The sequence below is a fragment of the Rhizopus delemar genome, genomic scaffold (assembly GCF_000149305.1).
Source record: "Rhizopus delemar RA 99-880 supercont3.3 genomic scaffold, whole genome shotgun sequence".
Classification (NCBI taxonomy): domain Eukaryota; kingdom Fungi; phylum Mucoromycota; class Mucoromycetes; order Mucorales; family Rhizopodaceae; genus Rhizopus; species Rhizopus delemar.
The window spans coordinates 2,434,676-2,450,281 of NW_027137829.1; the positions used below are offsets into that span (position 1 = coordinate 2,434,676).

Genomic DNA, 15,606 nt, shown 5'->3' on the forward strand with positions numbered 1-15,606 from the left:
TTTTTCTCTTCTTATCTTTATAAATCAAAGGCGAATGAACCTAGGTACTCACTATGATACATGTTAGTTTATTTTCCTAATAACATCAGTACTTCAGTCATTTTATTCTACAGTTTTTAAACTGGTAAATCCTCATGGTCTTGGACAAATGTCTCAAGTGCTTTTTGCAGCGCAGTATTGCTTTCATACCTTATATCAGACGGGAATCTTTTAAGATTCGACTACTTACCAGCTTTTTTTTCTCTTCACAGAAGAGAATCATAATTAGAAAAGGGAAAAAGCAAAAGAGGAAAGGTAAGACATTTCAATGCAGACGGATTTTTGACATATCGCTTGTGTAATCTTTTTCGCTACAATGCATAGAAATATCTTTTTGGGATAAACTATGACTATAGTAATATGCCTTATATAATACTGGTGTAAAAACAATTCTGAAAGCAGAATACCACATAATTTACAAATAAATTGGTGATTACTTTAAGTTAGGATATGTAGTGTATTTGTATCTGTGGATTGAATGTTTTCTATGTTGGAAGATGAAATACTCTGCCCGCCCTTAACACATAGACTCAACTCTCGAAAAGACGATAGTATATGTCAGAGTCTCTTTATTTAAAATCTGTAAACACGTATGTGAAGCCATTCCGTATCAGCCGTTGTCATTTCACGTTTTGACTGTATGCATAAAAGCTATAATTTCATTAAACTTGCATATGGCAGTTCTTTTTTTGGTATACAAGATTTGGAAAATATGTGTGGAATAGATAGCGGATAGAGCTTTTTGTTACAGTAAACTTATTTTCATACACTATTATGGTGCTCAATCAAATTTATTTGAAAAAGATGACTGCAAGTGAATATATTTTTCTACCAATGAACATCAGTTGAAAAAGTATGCGGAGTTACATGCTGATTAGGTTCTGACAGGAGCCCCCGCGTTTAAGTCAAACTGATCATTCGGTTGAAATTCCAATAGAGGAAAAAAAATTGTGATCTGTGGCAAGACAAGATTTTTTAATTAAAAATACTATAGATAACTTTTTCTGAAATTTGTAATGAGCAACTACAATACCTATACAAGCACATTAAAAACATCTTGCTCTGTAGACTCTTCATCAATCAGTTGAAAATTGATGATATAAAATCTGCTTCTAGAAACTTTTTTCATGATTTTCTCAACGTTCCAAGCTATTCATTTGAAAAAACAAACAAAAGAAATAAGGATAACTAGACAGTAAAGCCTGTGTATTTCTTTGATGACACAAAAAATACATATACAGCGTAGTATAGACCCGGCCATGTGTTTCTTTTGTACACAGAGAAAAAATTCGAATATAATCTTTTACATGTATCGCAATCTACTATTATTTCAGGAGATGACTATTCAACATTGTATTTAAGATCAGCATATTCTGAAAAATGGGTATTTTCGTTTACTGCTTCAATGATGGTAATGTACGGCAAGTAAATAGACTATGTTTTTTTCTTTATTTCAATAGACATCTTATATTGGCATAAAGAAGCCCTGCTTTTTATTTTGTTTTTTTATAGGAAATGAACCGGATCGGGCACTCTGTGTGAAGGTTGCAGGTAATTGGTTTGTGCATTTCATGGAATTCCTGGATGGACTTGCAGTGACCATGACTAAAAAGAAAAATCAAAATATGAAAATAACTTTCATTTCCAAACGCATAAGGATTATCAAAATATAACAACTACTTACTGCATTATGTCAATGATATCTATTTTGATCTAAAATGGATTATTTTTGACAATAGAAAATGTTTTCTACTTGCCAATTTTATTTGTGCAACGGAAATTCTGCATGGGCCCCATTGGATTTAAGGGATCACTATATTAACAACAGAATTAAATCTAATTACACTAAAATCGAAAGATAAAAGGGATATTATCGCCTATCCGATAGCTCAAGGAAAGTTATACTTGATTATGAAAAGAATCCCTGTTCTTTCTGCACCAACAATTTTTTTATGTGTGAAACGTAATTAAAGAGTTCCTTTTTAGGGAAATTTTTTTTATCAAAACAAAGAAGGACGCGTTAAGACAAGGTAACTCTTCATAGTTGTATAAAAAGCCAAACCTTTTTTCTTTTTCAATTGTCTTTTTATTGTGGGCGGAAAAAAAAATGAAATTGGAATATATTCTTGCCATTTTTTTATGTATTATTAATTTAACCTATGCAAAAAAGTGCAGTCTATATATTGAGAAGTCAAAATTGAAAACTTCAGGTGATCACTTTAGGATCCGTGGTAGGATTTCAACTGGAGATCATCACTGTCAATCTACGGCTAAAGATGGTACTGACATCACAACTACTATTCAGCTTGTCTCCAAACATTCACTTTCGTTCAAGGATGCTAAAGGAACAAAACATTCTGGAAAAAAGTGTACCATTGTTGCTAGCTGGTATAGCGACCCTGATACCTTCCGTCACTCGAGCAAGAAGAAGGAGATCTATGTGCCAATCCATTTGGTGAAGAGCATAGTTTGTAATAAAGATACCAAAACGCATCACACAAAGACAACTAAGAAATCCAAGACAACTAAGAAATCCAAGACAAACAAGAAAACCACCAAGAAAACGAAAAAGGTCAAGAAAACGAAAAATGTCAAGAAAACAACAAAGAAGACGTCTTTTAATGGTTACAATGGAAAAGCAACCTTCTTTACTCCGAACCAAGGCGCATGTGGTGACTGGAATGATAACAACGACATGATTGCTGCTTTGAGCGGGGAACTTTATGGAAGTTACAGTAAAAAAAGTAACGTTTGTGGCAAAAAGGTGCAGGTCACCAACAAGGCTAATGGGAAAAGCGTTAAAGTTACTGTCATGGATGCTTGTGAGAGTTGTGATAAGACCCATATCGACCTTTCTCCAGCGTAAGCCAATGTTATTTATTATTATATTGATTTTTACTAACGTGTTTGGTTAGTGCCTTTGGTAAGATTGGTAAATTTAAGACTGGTGTTCTTAATGTTGAATGGCATTTTCTTTAAATCATTTACTGTCATAAAAAAAAATTTACCAATAAAAATATGTAAAATATAACAAGAAGTTACTCCCTAAAATATGTTTTAGAGGATATAAACAGCTATAGTATTTTCTTGAGAATAAATTATAACGAACATAGTACTTGCTTCTGTTCGCTTTATCAATTCATTTAAATAAATCAGGGCTGTCTTGTACTGGAAACAGAAATCATATTATGATTGACTATCAATATAAAAGAGCTTTTCAAATATCTATTCAGTGGAGCGTTTTCAATTGTCTTTCTATGAAAATTAAAGTCACTGGTTGAAAAAAAATTCTTTCCTAAAAAAAAGAAGTATTGGTAATTTGAGTAACCTTTCTAGGAGCATTTCTTGTTAAGAGCGATTATAGCTATTTTCTCGAAGCTATACGTTAAATAAATAGCCATGCTGACTATCTGTAATTTTTTGAAAATTGATTCATTTATCTAATTTTAAGTAAAAACTGTTGCATTTACTTTAACACTTTTCGTCTGTAAAAGATTACTAAAACTTTATACAAGAAACAATAATTGAATACGTAACATTACGTATTGCATATTCATTAAGACTCCTTTTTAATAAAAAAAAGCCATACTGTCATCAAGCTCAATTATATATTTGAGTTTGAATCCATTTCAATTCCTGAATATTTTCATATTCTAAATAAAAACACAGCTTAATTAAATGGGTTCTCTCTGGTCTCGAAATTTAATAAAGAAATTAACTAACAATTCATTCACTATGCTTTCAAGCACTATTTCCTTTTTATTTCAAATTTAATTCTTGATATTTGCAAAAATTACAAAAATAGTGTACTGAAACAAAAGGAATGGTTTGTGCAACTACAAAAATTTTTGATTGTTGTCAATTTAAAAAGTAGCTTTATGTACAATTGACGATAGATGGTGGCGTTTTTTAGATTGTCATCAAACACTTTACAACCTCTTTTTGTATGTTTATGTAAATGAATCTGTTCAACAAAAAAAAAAAGATTGAGACTATAAAGATAGTTGTAGTACAATGTTTGTGCACTGTATCCTTATTTCTACCACGCGATATCACATGTGACCTCACTCAGCCAAGCACACACAAGTGAATCTAGAACTATTTTTTTTTTTTTTTTTTTTTTGCGTAAAGGATAGTTTGCGATTGGAGATCAGAAAGGAAACAATTGCTTTCTCAGGGACTGAAATGATATTTGAAATTCCGATGAAAATTAATTGAAACAAGGATACAGGATTTTCAAGAGAAACACTTGAAGACAGTCAAGGATATACTTTTTTTTGGTGAAATAAAGATATTTTCTTCAGGGTTCTAGTATCTTACAAAGAGAGCTCAAGTAAAATTTTGATAAACTCAGTAAAACACCAATCAAAGCATTTGAAATCTATTGTAACTTCCATATTTGTTATGAGATGTTCCACCGAGTCAACAATTTTTTTTTTTTTCAAGTATGTAAAAGTGCTCAAGCTAGATATTTTGTACAAAACCTATTGAAGATATAAAAGAGTTAGAACAGTTTCTTTACAATATAAAGTAATAGTGTTATAACAAACAGTCTTTGTTCCAAGCCATCCTCTATTCTTCCACACTCTTTTTTTTTTCCCACTCGATCACACGCGCGCGTAACTCAACACCAAAGTAATATGAAGATGAATAACACTTAGAGCCTATCATAAAAAAATCAAAGTTAGTAAAACTGTCAAGAAAATAAGTTAGCGAGAAGACCAATCTATAAAAAGAGCCATGAAAAAAAAGACCAAAAAGTATTTTTTTTCGACACTATTAAGACATGGAACACACGCTTTGAAGGAGAGTTAAAAAGAAGAGAGAACGATATAAACCATCCTTCCTCTTTTTGGTTTGTAGAATAATAATTTTATCGCTTTAAAGTATTGTTATTTTGTGAATATCAATACCAAAAAATTGAAAAAATAAAACAAGGAAGGTTCTAATGAATAATAAATAAGAGTAAAAGGGGAATTATGCTGTGATTTCTTTAAAGTTGGTCTGCATCAATACTCGGTGTGCGTCAGCAAGTTGTTGTTCTAATTCCAAAATTCGAACTTTACTTCTCTTTTCTTTTGCTTCAATGTTGGCTTTTTCACTTTCGGCTATGGCTGCACGTAGTCGTAATCTTTCATTCGCTGTTTCCAATTCTAAAACTTTTTTTTCTAATGCTTCCATTCTCATCGCTTTACGTTGACGAGATCTTCTTGCTGCATCTGTGTTTCTTTGGCGCTTCAAAGCAATCAGGTCTTCATGGCTAAGATTCTTGTCTAAGCTTTCTGATCTTTCTCGTTTATTGTTGGCATTCAATGTTGTTTCTTCGATATTATCTGATGTATTGTTTTGTTGAATTGAACCCAATAATGCAAGGGCTTTGATGAATGGTTGAAGATCGATAGGTGTAGTATTCGGTGACATAACATCCTTTGGTACTACCTTGGGGGTTTCCGCGGGAGAAAGTGGCTCGTATTTAATCGCAGGTGTACTAATGTCAGAAAGAGGGTCCAAGCTAGGAGTGCATTCAGAGATTGGAGGAGAGGCCATTAAAATTTGAGAAGGAGTAATAAGCTTGTCGTTATTTTCGTTAGAATTCACGGTTAACAGACCAGACTCACGAAGGTCATTTTCTAACCAGTCATCCAAGGTATCAAAGTTTATAAGGTCGTTAGAGTAGGTAGAGTCCATTATGTACAAATGTGTAGGGGAAAAAAAAGTTAAACTATTTACAAAAAGAAGGAGTAAGAAAAAAAAAAGAAGAGAAAAAAAAGAATCTGAAACTCAACCTGGTTGTATTTAAAGTCAAAGAAAAAATTTTTTTGTGTACGCGGTGGAAGTGAATGGGACTGCTTTCTTGTCACAGTTGGTCAAGTTCCAGCAGATCATCTTTTTTTCTGTCACTCTTTTTTTTTATTGGTACTTTAGATTAAACTTTTTTCAAAGGCAGTTCAACTGTTATCCTTTTGTTTAAATTATATTTTCAATGTAATACGCTATAATGTGATATACTCTCTTTGTGAAACCTATTTCATTTGCTTCTCTTATGTCTTCTTCATGTGGTAGTCGTCCTTTATCTGTAATTATCAATTGTGTTTTCATGTCTATTATGTCTCCCAGAGTATCCTTCCATCTCGTTTGGCTTTTTTTACTTAAAAAGTTACATGTTTCAACTAAATTCAGTAACAAATGACTTAATTCGTTGAAACTAAAAAAAAAAAAAACTAAGACAAATGTTGTACACTCTTTTTTTTCTTACTTGATGGACAGGTATCGTAAAGTCTCAGCATATTCGTTATCCGACTTATTGCTAAGCATCAGATCAAATAAATCAATGACTACAACTATACTGGGTGGTTGACCATTTTTCTCTTCTTCTATCCATCTCAAAATATCTATTTCTTCACCAATAGTGTTTGGTTTGATGTGAATACCACATAGTACAGCTCGAAGTTGATGTGCTGTTTCAACTCGGCTAATGTATTAATTATAAAAAAAACTATATTTTTTTTTTAGAAAAAAACAAATGAATAATTACCAAATGCGTATTAAGTCCAGCCACGTCTTTTGCTCCGCTTCTTGGCTTTCTTCATGAAATGTCTTTTCGATATCTTCTATATTTTTACAGAATACAAGTGCCCAAGGTTTAATTGTCTTTTCAAATCCTTTTCCAAGTTGTGAATAATGACTGTGAAGTATGTTGTGTTTTTCTTGTAATTCACTAATTACAAGTTCCAGTAAATCGCTAATTACATGAAATTAATCTTTCCGTAACGAACAAGTCTTTTTCTATCTTTTATTTTTCTTACTTTGTATTTTCTACTGTGTCTTCTCCTTGGCGTACAAAAAGAGTAGACATTATGAAGTTTTTTACGAATTAAAGATTGAGGTATTTGTCGTTCTTTTTTTTTGTCTTGACATTGACGCACAGTCACGGCATTTTTCCCTGCATTGAAATAACCCAAATGAGTGCATCATTCTGTACCACAATGGCTATATTTTTATTTTGATTATTACTACGCTTTATCAGCGTTTGTATAGTTTTTAGTGAGCTTTATGGAAATAGCGTGCGACAAGTTGCGTTGCAAATCTTGAAAATCTTGATCATCGGCACAACTGTTTTGGTGATTTGGGAAGGATGATCTGTTGTTGATGTCAATAAAAGTCATATTGTATTAATAACTGAAAGTATGGACCCTGATTTCATCGTAGTCATCTGCTATTTCTTACATTATCAGAAAATGAGAATGCCATTTGTGATTTCAAGCCATCCACCAAATATTGAAGATTTATGAATGATTAAAAGTATAAAAAAAAATGCAATCAACATTAAAAAGTTCTGTAAGTCAACTCAACATATTTAAAAGTAGTCCATTTTTTTGTACTCATGAATAAGATTTTTAATGATTGCTTGATGCTTTATTTTGCTAGTTAACGCAAAGAAAAAAAAATTACTTCGACACGTTGTGATGCTTATTTAAACAGTATCGATTGACATGTCAAATTCAATAAACCAAAAGCATATACTAAATTATTAATTTAGAATAATAAATCAATAAAGTTAATTCAGCAGCTTATTGATGTATACTGCAACAATACCCACTCAGGAAGAAAGGAGGGAAATATGAAGCTAACCTTATCACGAACAAAAGATCATACGTGGCATGTTGACTTCTTTCATTCTTTTACTTTATTAACTTTAATCATTTTACTTTGTAATTCTGGAATAGCAGAGATTAACATACATCTTTGTGCCTAAGCCTCACTAATAGTCTCAATTTGGAAATGCAAGACGGTAATGTTTGTTTTCTACAGCAGTTGTTGACTAATTCTGTACTTTACATTATTAAACGCCACACTTTCTATAATACAAATTATAATGATAGCCCTTAGGAACATCTAGAATACTATTTTATATTATAACTTATGTAATACACTTTTATTAAACATAGATCACACTTTCTCGTTTTCTTTTTGCTCGAATATGCGTGTATTACTAACAAAGCTTGTATCATATTTGAAGAATCAAGAAAGCTTTGACATTATGGTTTGTGTTTGATTGAGTACGTGCGATGTAGGTTCTAGAAGCTCGTAAGCCACATTAGATCTCCAGTACTCTTTCTGAAAAGAAGTTATCCTGAGCCTCTTTATTAGCTAAGCCATTGATAGACAATATATATATGTATTTTCTTTTATTGCTACAAATCCTTTTACTTTGTTGATATGCAAAATGAATGATCACGTACAAAGTTAAATAATATTTTTATAAACTAAAGCCTCATTTGAGCATTGTATTCTCTCTCTCTGATAAATTCCTCTTGCCAATGACAATACATCATTTTTTTTGTATGAAGCAGTAATACATGTTGTACATTTCTTATCATAAATAATTAGTATATAATAAAAAAGTTGTCCTTAATTGTACGCATGTAAGTGATATTCAGACAAAGTAAAAATGATTTCAAACAAATAAAAATTTGACGAGTATGAAGATATTTTCAGACGATAAGAAAGGAGGGGGAGGTTAAAGTTATTCTAGGCATATTGAATATTGGAGTCTATCGGTGATACAGCAAATCAAAATTTAATGTTGAGTATCTTTATCAGTAAAATAAATGCTTTATGAAAGAAAATTCATCTTCATACCTGGCGATAACAACTGTTGAGAACCAATTGGCCAATGATATATGTCTTTCTATGAGAGGGTAAACAAACCAGTTGCCTCATGTCAATAATAATGCTAAATTAGTAAATATTCCAATTATTCTCACAAAAGAAACATGATAAGGTCAACAAAGCCAAAAACATCAAACATGGTAGTATTTCTCAAGTCGTATGCCTTTGACAAGTACGAATAAAAAATTCGCGCATTAGGCAGAAAAATTTGAAAGCTTATCCTTTTTACCCATAGTTTAAATTACCGAATGAAATAGGGAAATTTGTAGGACCACAGGGACCCTGTTCCTTTTCAGATTTAGTAAATCAACAGCGGCATGTAGTTTGCAGCAGAGCAAGGCAGTCCCTCAAGTTTTCAATGATTTCATTGATATATTTGGAATTCACACTTTTAAGAAAACTTGCCCCATCAAATTATGCCGTCTAATAAAGTAATCAATGACCTAATAGAGAAGTTTAAAGGAAGTGTGTCCAGATTGAAAGTGAAAGTTTACAGAATAACATACTTTCATTATAGTGTATGTTACTTACTATATTGTAATAATAGCGATTGGAAATGGCAGCTATTTATATTTGTATTATTTTAAAAAGCCCAATTATAAAGTCCAGAATCACATCTTGCTGTGTTGCAAACCCATTTAATCAAAATATTGACGTATAATATATATGTTGTAGGGCAAAGAAAACGAAAAGATGATGTTAAAGATGACTGAAACCAAAACTGAAAAACCTAAAGAAAAACGCTAGCGTTTGGGCACCCAAAAACATGGCGGTAATATCTCACCAGCTTCAAACGGCATGTCTTGTGGTCAACTAGGACACGTTAACGCAAAATCAAAGGAGTGTCAGAACCACCGGCCAACACTTGATGAATTTTTAAACAATCAGTTTGGTGGTCAATTCGAGCGCTTCACTCGTAAAGGATAGTTTAAGTTTGTTATGAAATTAGTGTATCACAATAGCTTTGTTGATAAAATCATAAAACTTAGTGAGTTTATTAGAAACGTTGTCTTTTGTGCTTTAAAAAAAAATAAGCCAAAGAACTTTCCTTTTTTGAGAATGAGTCATATATTTATAGTATAACTACAAGCAAATCCGTGTTACAGGGGAAATAGCACTAGAATTCCGTTCCTATCAGCTAAAGTTGTCTTCAAGCTCAAGAGAAACAGTTCAAATAGAGTACACAGAAATAGAAAACGTTACGAAAAATAATGACAATTGCTTTCTTTGGCAAAGCATTAGCTTACTTAAGCAACTGCCATACTCCGATGAACTTAATCGGACAATGAAAAAATTCGTATAAATAACCATTAGGGCTGAAAGAAAATAGCTTTAATTATTATTTATATTTTATTATGGCACAAAAAGCAGTTTTAGTCACAGGTGGTGCTGGTTATATTGGTAAATCAAAATACAAATATCATTTAAAACAGCTAAGCTTAATTGTCTTAAAATCTCACAGGCTCACATACCGTCATTGAGTTATTGAATGCTGGCCGTGAAGTTGTCATCTACGATAACCTTACTAATGCTTCCTATGAAGCCGTTCGTCGTATCGAGAAAATTGCCGGAAAGTCAGTCATTTTTTACAAGGCTGATATCCTTGATAAGAAGGCTTTGTTGGAAGTCTTCAGTCGACATGAGATTGGCAGTGTCATCCACTTTGCTGGCTTGAAGGCTGTAGGCGAATCAACCAAGATTCCTCTTGATTACTATCACAACAACATCACTGGTACTGTTGTCTTGTTACAAGCCATGAAGGAAAGCAATATCAAGAATATCGTCTTTTCTTCTTCTGCTACTGTATATGGTGAACCACCTGTCATCCCTATTCCTGAAACTAGTCCAACTGTAAAGGATACTGATATGCACATATAACTAAATACTAATAACAACGATATAGGACTCCAAGAGCCCTTACGGACGAACAAAGCTTTTCATTGAACACATCATTCGTGATCTTTGTACTGCTGAAAAGGACTGGAATGCTGCTTTGCTTAGATACTTTAATCCTGCTGGTGCTCATCCTTCAGGCATTTTGGGTGAAAACCCTACTGGTATTCCTAATAACTTGATGCCATTTTTGGCTCAAGTTGCTGTTGGTAAACGTGAATACTTGTCAGTCTTTGGTGAGGATTATCCAACACGTGATGGTACTTGTATCAGGTAAAGAAAAGATAGGCGGAAGACAGAAGAGAGATAATGAACACATTGTTTGTAGGGATTACATCCACGTTATTGATTTGGCCAAAGGACACTTGGCTGCTCTCAAAAAGCTCGAAGATAACCCTGGTTGTGTAGAATACAATTTGGGTACTGGTGTAGGCTCTACTGTATTGGAGATGATCAAGGGATTTAATAAGGCTGTTGGTCGAGAGTTGCCCTTCAAGATTGTTGGACGACGTTCAGGTGATGTTCCTAACCTTACTGCTGATCCAGCAAAGGCTAATAAGGAATTAAACTGGAAGGCCGAATTGTCATTGGATGAGGCATGCAGTACCTTGTGGAACTGGCAAAGCAAAAATCCTGATGGTCTTGATGGTTACCCCGCTGATGCTCCAGCTGAAAGTGTAATTAACTACCTTTAATTTTCTTTCCTTTTTTTTTTCTTGTAAACAATTTGTTTGTCTATAATTACATATAAACCTATCTACAATAAACGAGCATTTAGAGTATATTGCAATCTTTTTCTTTAACTGAATCAGTCAATAAAGAATTAACAATAAAATTATATAATTTGCTTCTAATAAGCTCAATAATACTGATGGAAGCATAATATAGTTCGAATTGTATCTATGATACAGTTCATACTTGAAAGCTTCACTAATCTAACATTTCAGGCAGTACTTGATATAGCACATAACCGAGATGTTTGACTAAGTAGATTGATTTTGAAAGCTATTGTTAATTGCAAAATCAACACCAAATCATTTTCTCCTTTGAAGTATTCATATCTTGATTTATAATTTACAAGTGATATGTTAAATAACGCCTGTAGTCGCTAATTAAAAAGTCAATTTGGCATAAACACATCTAAAACCTTTTTTTAATCTTTTTCGCAATCATTTCAAAACAAAATCATGGATGCATCAATAGCTCTTAAAAACTGGGAGCTAGAAAACAATATTACTACGGTTGATCCTGAAGAAGATAAAATATACTTTTATGACTCTGAGCAAGATAAACAAAACGTAGCTGAAAAACCTTGGAAAAACGAGTAAAATGGCCACACTCTCTTTTTTTCTTTTCTTTTACTGATGCTTTCTTTTTTTATTATAGTCCTCACCATTTCAAACGCGTCAAAATATCTGCAACAGCTTTAATCAAAATGGTAATTGTTGTAAAATTTTGAATCAGTAACAGACTAAACTTATGAAAAAAAGGTTATGCATGCGCGTTCAGGAGGAAATATTGAAGTAATGGGCTTAATGCAAGGAAAGATTCAAGGAGACACCATGTATGTTATGGACAGCTTTGCTCTCCCAGTTGAAGGAACTGAGACAAGAGTAAATGCTCAAAATGAAGCATATGAGTACATGGTGTCCTATATTGAAAAATCAAAAGAGGTGAGAGAAATTAAAATGTTTTGACAACCATTAGGTTTCTGAAACAATATAAGATTGGAAGGTTAGAGAATGTATTGGGTTGGTATCATTCTCATCCAGGTTATGGCTGCTGGTTATCTGGAATTGATGTAAGCACCCAAATGTTGAATCAACAATATCAGGAGCCGTTTGTGGCTGTTGTAGTAAGATCATATTTACATCTAAGTAAAATGAAAAATGATTCTTATTCTAGCTTATTAGATTGATCCTAGCCGTACGATGTCTGCTGGTAAAGTGGAAATAGGTGCATTCAGAACTTATCCTCAGGTAATACATCTTAAAATATGTTTATGGAGTATTCCTAATTGGTGAAATAGGGATATAAACCATTAGATGAAGGACCATCAGAATACCAAAGTATACCTCTTAACAAAATTGAAGACTTTGGTGTACATGTTAAATCGTAACAGCATAACTCTTTATGTACTTTAGCATCTACTCATAAATTCCGTAGGTATTACTCACTCGAAGTTTCACATTTTAAATCGACACTTGATGAGCGACTCTTAGAAGTGTTGTGGAATAAATACTGGGTCAACACATTGTCACAATCTCCGCTTTTAACTGTAAGTTTTGTACCTTTTTCTCTTTTCTCTCTTTTTTAATCAAGGCTGTATTTGTAGAACCGAGAATATGCTACCAGACAGATGTCTGATCTTGCACAAAAGCTGAAGCAAACGAATGATAGCATGACAGGAAGGATGGGGGGTTATCATGGTGACAGAAAGAAAAATGATGAAACACAGTTAAGTAAAGTTACAAAGGATGGTTCCAAGATTACAGCAGAGGCTGTGCACGGGTTGGTCTCACAAGTTTTAAAAGACCAAGTGTTTAATCAGCGAAATATTAAAGAATAAGAAATATATAAAGATAAAAAAGGATGTTTTATTATAAGGAACAAAAATAAGTTAACATTGAGAGTTTGTGTGCAAGGAAAATGTTCCAGAATTAATGATATCTTGATCAACAAGTTGCTCAAAAGACCACACGTTGGAATTAATCTTGTTCTTGAGTGCCCAGAATGTACCACCAGCACCACTGCCTTTATATACAGATATTTGTGTGTCCATCATTTGTCTCAACCACCATACATCGCTTGCTACCCCTGAAGCCAGAGACCATTCACCAAATACGACTGGGAGATGGAAGCTAGAAGCACCGGATTTGGTGTTGCAAATACCACTGATGATTGAATTACGGTCTTTGTTGGGAGGGAATGCGTAGTAAGGATGAAGGTCAATAACTGCATTAGCAGGAACAGGCAAAAAGTTTTTCCAAGCATTAAGTCCTTTGAAAGAATCATGGAACATCATGGGAACCTTGAAGGGAGAAGCAGCAATGATGTTGTAAGCCTTTTGATAATAGTCCTTGAGAACAGAAAATTGAGCATCTGTCGTTCGAGGCTCATTGGCTGACTCAATAGAGGCAATTCTACTTTTTAAAGTATGATCAAGACCATTCATCCAGTCAACGACCGCTTGAACAGTCTTTAAGCCCCGTTGAATATTATAGGATGAATAAAAGTTAATAGGGCCAATGTGACCAGAATGGGCCTCTCCGTTCTGCGATCCAGGAAGACCGTGTAAATCAATGATAGCATATAATCCGTAAGTATTACAGTAGCCAAGGATTCGTTCAATCTGAGCCTTTTGACCACTACTGACATAAGGTTCGCCAGAGTCAGGTTTAATGAAGGCCCAATATCCAACAGGAATACGGACATGATTTGCTTTAACGCTTGCGAGTTTCTTAAAGTCATCTTCAGTGACCCAGCTATTCCAGTGATCTTGTAAGGCCTGAGAAGGGTTGGATGCCTGCTGACAAAAGGCCCATTCATCTTCAGCATTGGGTGCATGTTTGTCAAAGATAGAAGAGTCCATCCACTTCTCAAGAATGAGCCAGTTTCCAAGGTTAGGGCCCCAGGCTTTCATAGTCCAATAATTGTAGGCTGTGCCATCGCGTTTTTCAATTGGAGAAGCACTTATGTAAGTAATTGCAAAGGCAACGATTAGTAAATAATGCATCACAACCATTTTTTCTTTCTTTGGATTTGAGAAAGAGGGAAACAAAAGATGCAGAGCTAATTCATACAATTACGCTCTGTCATTTATATACTGTTTTGACAATCCATTAATTTCAAGTTGTGAAACGCAAATAAAAGGAATTATTTGAAAAATACATGTAAAAAAAGGGAGAAAGATGCATAATAGAGAATGAATAGGGTACATGAGCAGATATTACTTGTACTACAGATGTTCACTACACACGTCTCTGATATACACATGGTGCCTTTTTTTCCTAGCAGATATTACGTTATTTACAAATCTGCTAAACAAGTGTGAAGACATTTCGCTTAAATAATTTAGCTTACGAACACATTAATCTATTATGCATTTCTGTACCACATGAGGACAATGAACTGCGCGCAATCATGTATCCATTTCTTTTCAGTAAACTGGATAGGTTGCATAATGATCGACGCGTAACTTCAAATGAATTTAGATGAGAATATTTGGTATAACAGTTATACAAGTGCTCAATTTATATACAAATTTAATACTGTGTATACATGAGAAGTGTGTAACTAAAGTATTACCACTTCAATTCTTTAAAAAAATTATTAGGTTGTAGTAATAAACATGATTAGAAATGAGGCTATGGCATAATAGGAGTACAACCTACATTTAGTAATAAAAAATGATTTTTTTTTGAAATTGACCTCGTTTAGAATAGTGTACAAAACTTTTTTGTTACAAGATACTTTAATTGTGAAATACCTGGTTCAGTCCAAATGATTTGCTCAAGTAAAATGTATTGGGATTCAATCTCAAAGGTTCCTAATTTTTCTATTTGACAAATGCATGATTAAATGTGTACCATATATAAGTCCTTTTAGCATTGGAGATGAAACAGCCTAGATTGTACAAATTTTGCAGATACTTGCTTATTTTTCTGTCTTTTTCGCGTTGACCAGGATGATGTGGAAATGGTATTAAAGATACCAGAAGAAGACAGAGCGGATAGTTTTTCCGGCTTGAATTTGATTGATTCACTATTAAAGCTTGCTTTTATAAACTTCATTCATTTGGCAATCTAAAAAGAAAATCTATCATGCCTAGAATGCTGTTCATTCCCAGTAATACAAATCAAAGGGCAACGCAAATAAATTTACCCTCTTTATATTATCGTCATTATGACTAGTTGGTTGTAGGTGGGCATAACCTTAAGTTTACCTTGTTGATATTGACCGCATTAATAAAAGAAAAGAAGAGACCACTTTTTGTAGCTT

The 15,606-nt window shown here is 33.3% G+C and overlaps 6 protein-coding genes across 6 annotated transcripts; 3 read left to right on the forward strand and 3 right to left on the reverse strand.

The window, feature by feature from the left end:
• Positions 1-2,146: 2,146 nt before the first annotated feature.
• RO3G_05145 (uncharacterized protein) lies at positions 2,147-3,018 on the forward strand (the record flags this gene model as incomplete). The annotated part of the gene is made up of 2 exons (XM_067659735.1): positions 2,147-2,901; positions 2,955-3,018. 2 exons carry the CDS (start codon positions 2,147-2,149, stop codon positions 3,016-3,018), a joined length of 819 nt encoding a protein of 272 aa, XP_067515836.1.
• A 1,998-nt stretch (positions 3,019-5,016) lies between these two features.
• Positions 5,017-5,586, reverse strand: RO3G_05146 (uncharacterized protein; the record flags this gene model as incomplete). Its single annotated transcript, XM_067659736.1, has 1 exon — positions 5,017-5,586. One exon carries the CDS (start codon positions 5,584-5,586, stop codon positions 5,017-5,019), a length of 570 nt encoding a protein of 189 aa, XP_067515837.1.
• Positions 5,587-6,230: 644 nt separating this feature from the next.
• On the reverse strand, positions 6,231-6,895 carry RO3G_05147 (uncharacterized protein; the record flags this gene model as incomplete). The annotated part of the gene is made up of 4 exons (XM_067659737.1): positions 6,231-6,244; positions 6,387-6,511; positions 6,575-6,781; positions 6,846-6,895. The coding sequence occupies 4 exons, from the start codon at positions 6,893-6,895 to the stop codon at positions 6,231-6,233; spliced, it is 396 nt and encodes a 131-aa protein (XP_067515838.1).
• Positions 6,896-10,067: 3,172 nt separating this feature from the next.
• RO3G_05148 (UDP-glucose 4-epimerase) lies at positions 10,068-11,300 on the forward strand (the record flags this gene model as incomplete). Its single annotated transcript, XM_067659738.1, has 4 exons — positions 10,068-10,113; positions 10,175-10,563; positions 10,616-10,878; positions 10,934-11,300. 4 exons carry the CDS (start codon positions 10,068-10,070, stop codon positions 11,298-11,300), a joined length of 1,065 nt encoding a protein of 354 aa, XP_067515839.1.
• A 492-nt stretch (positions 11,301-11,792) lies between these two features.
• RO3G_05149 (uncharacterized protein) lies at positions 11,793-13,174 on the forward strand (the record flags this gene model as incomplete). The annotated part of the gene is made up of 8 exons (XM_067659739.1): positions 11,793-11,929; positions 11,992-12,043; positions 12,096-12,244; positions 12,313-12,460; positions 12,519-12,584; positions 12,635-12,674; positions 12,750-12,883; positions 12,941-13,174. 8 exons carry the CDS (start codon positions 11,793-11,795, stop codon positions 13,172-13,174), a joined length of 960 nt encoding a protein of 319 aa, XP_067515840.1.
• A 51-nt stretch (positions 13,175-13,225) lies between these two features.
• Positions 13,226-14,350, reverse strand: RO3G_05150 (uncharacterized protein; the record flags this gene model as incomplete). The annotated part of the gene is made up of 1 exon (XM_067659740.1): positions 13,226-14,350. The coding sequence occupies one exon, from the start codon at positions 14,348-14,350 to the stop codon at positions 13,226-13,228; it is 1,125 nt and encodes a 374-aa protein (XP_067515841.1).
• Positions 14,351-15,606: the final 1,256 nt, after the last annotated feature.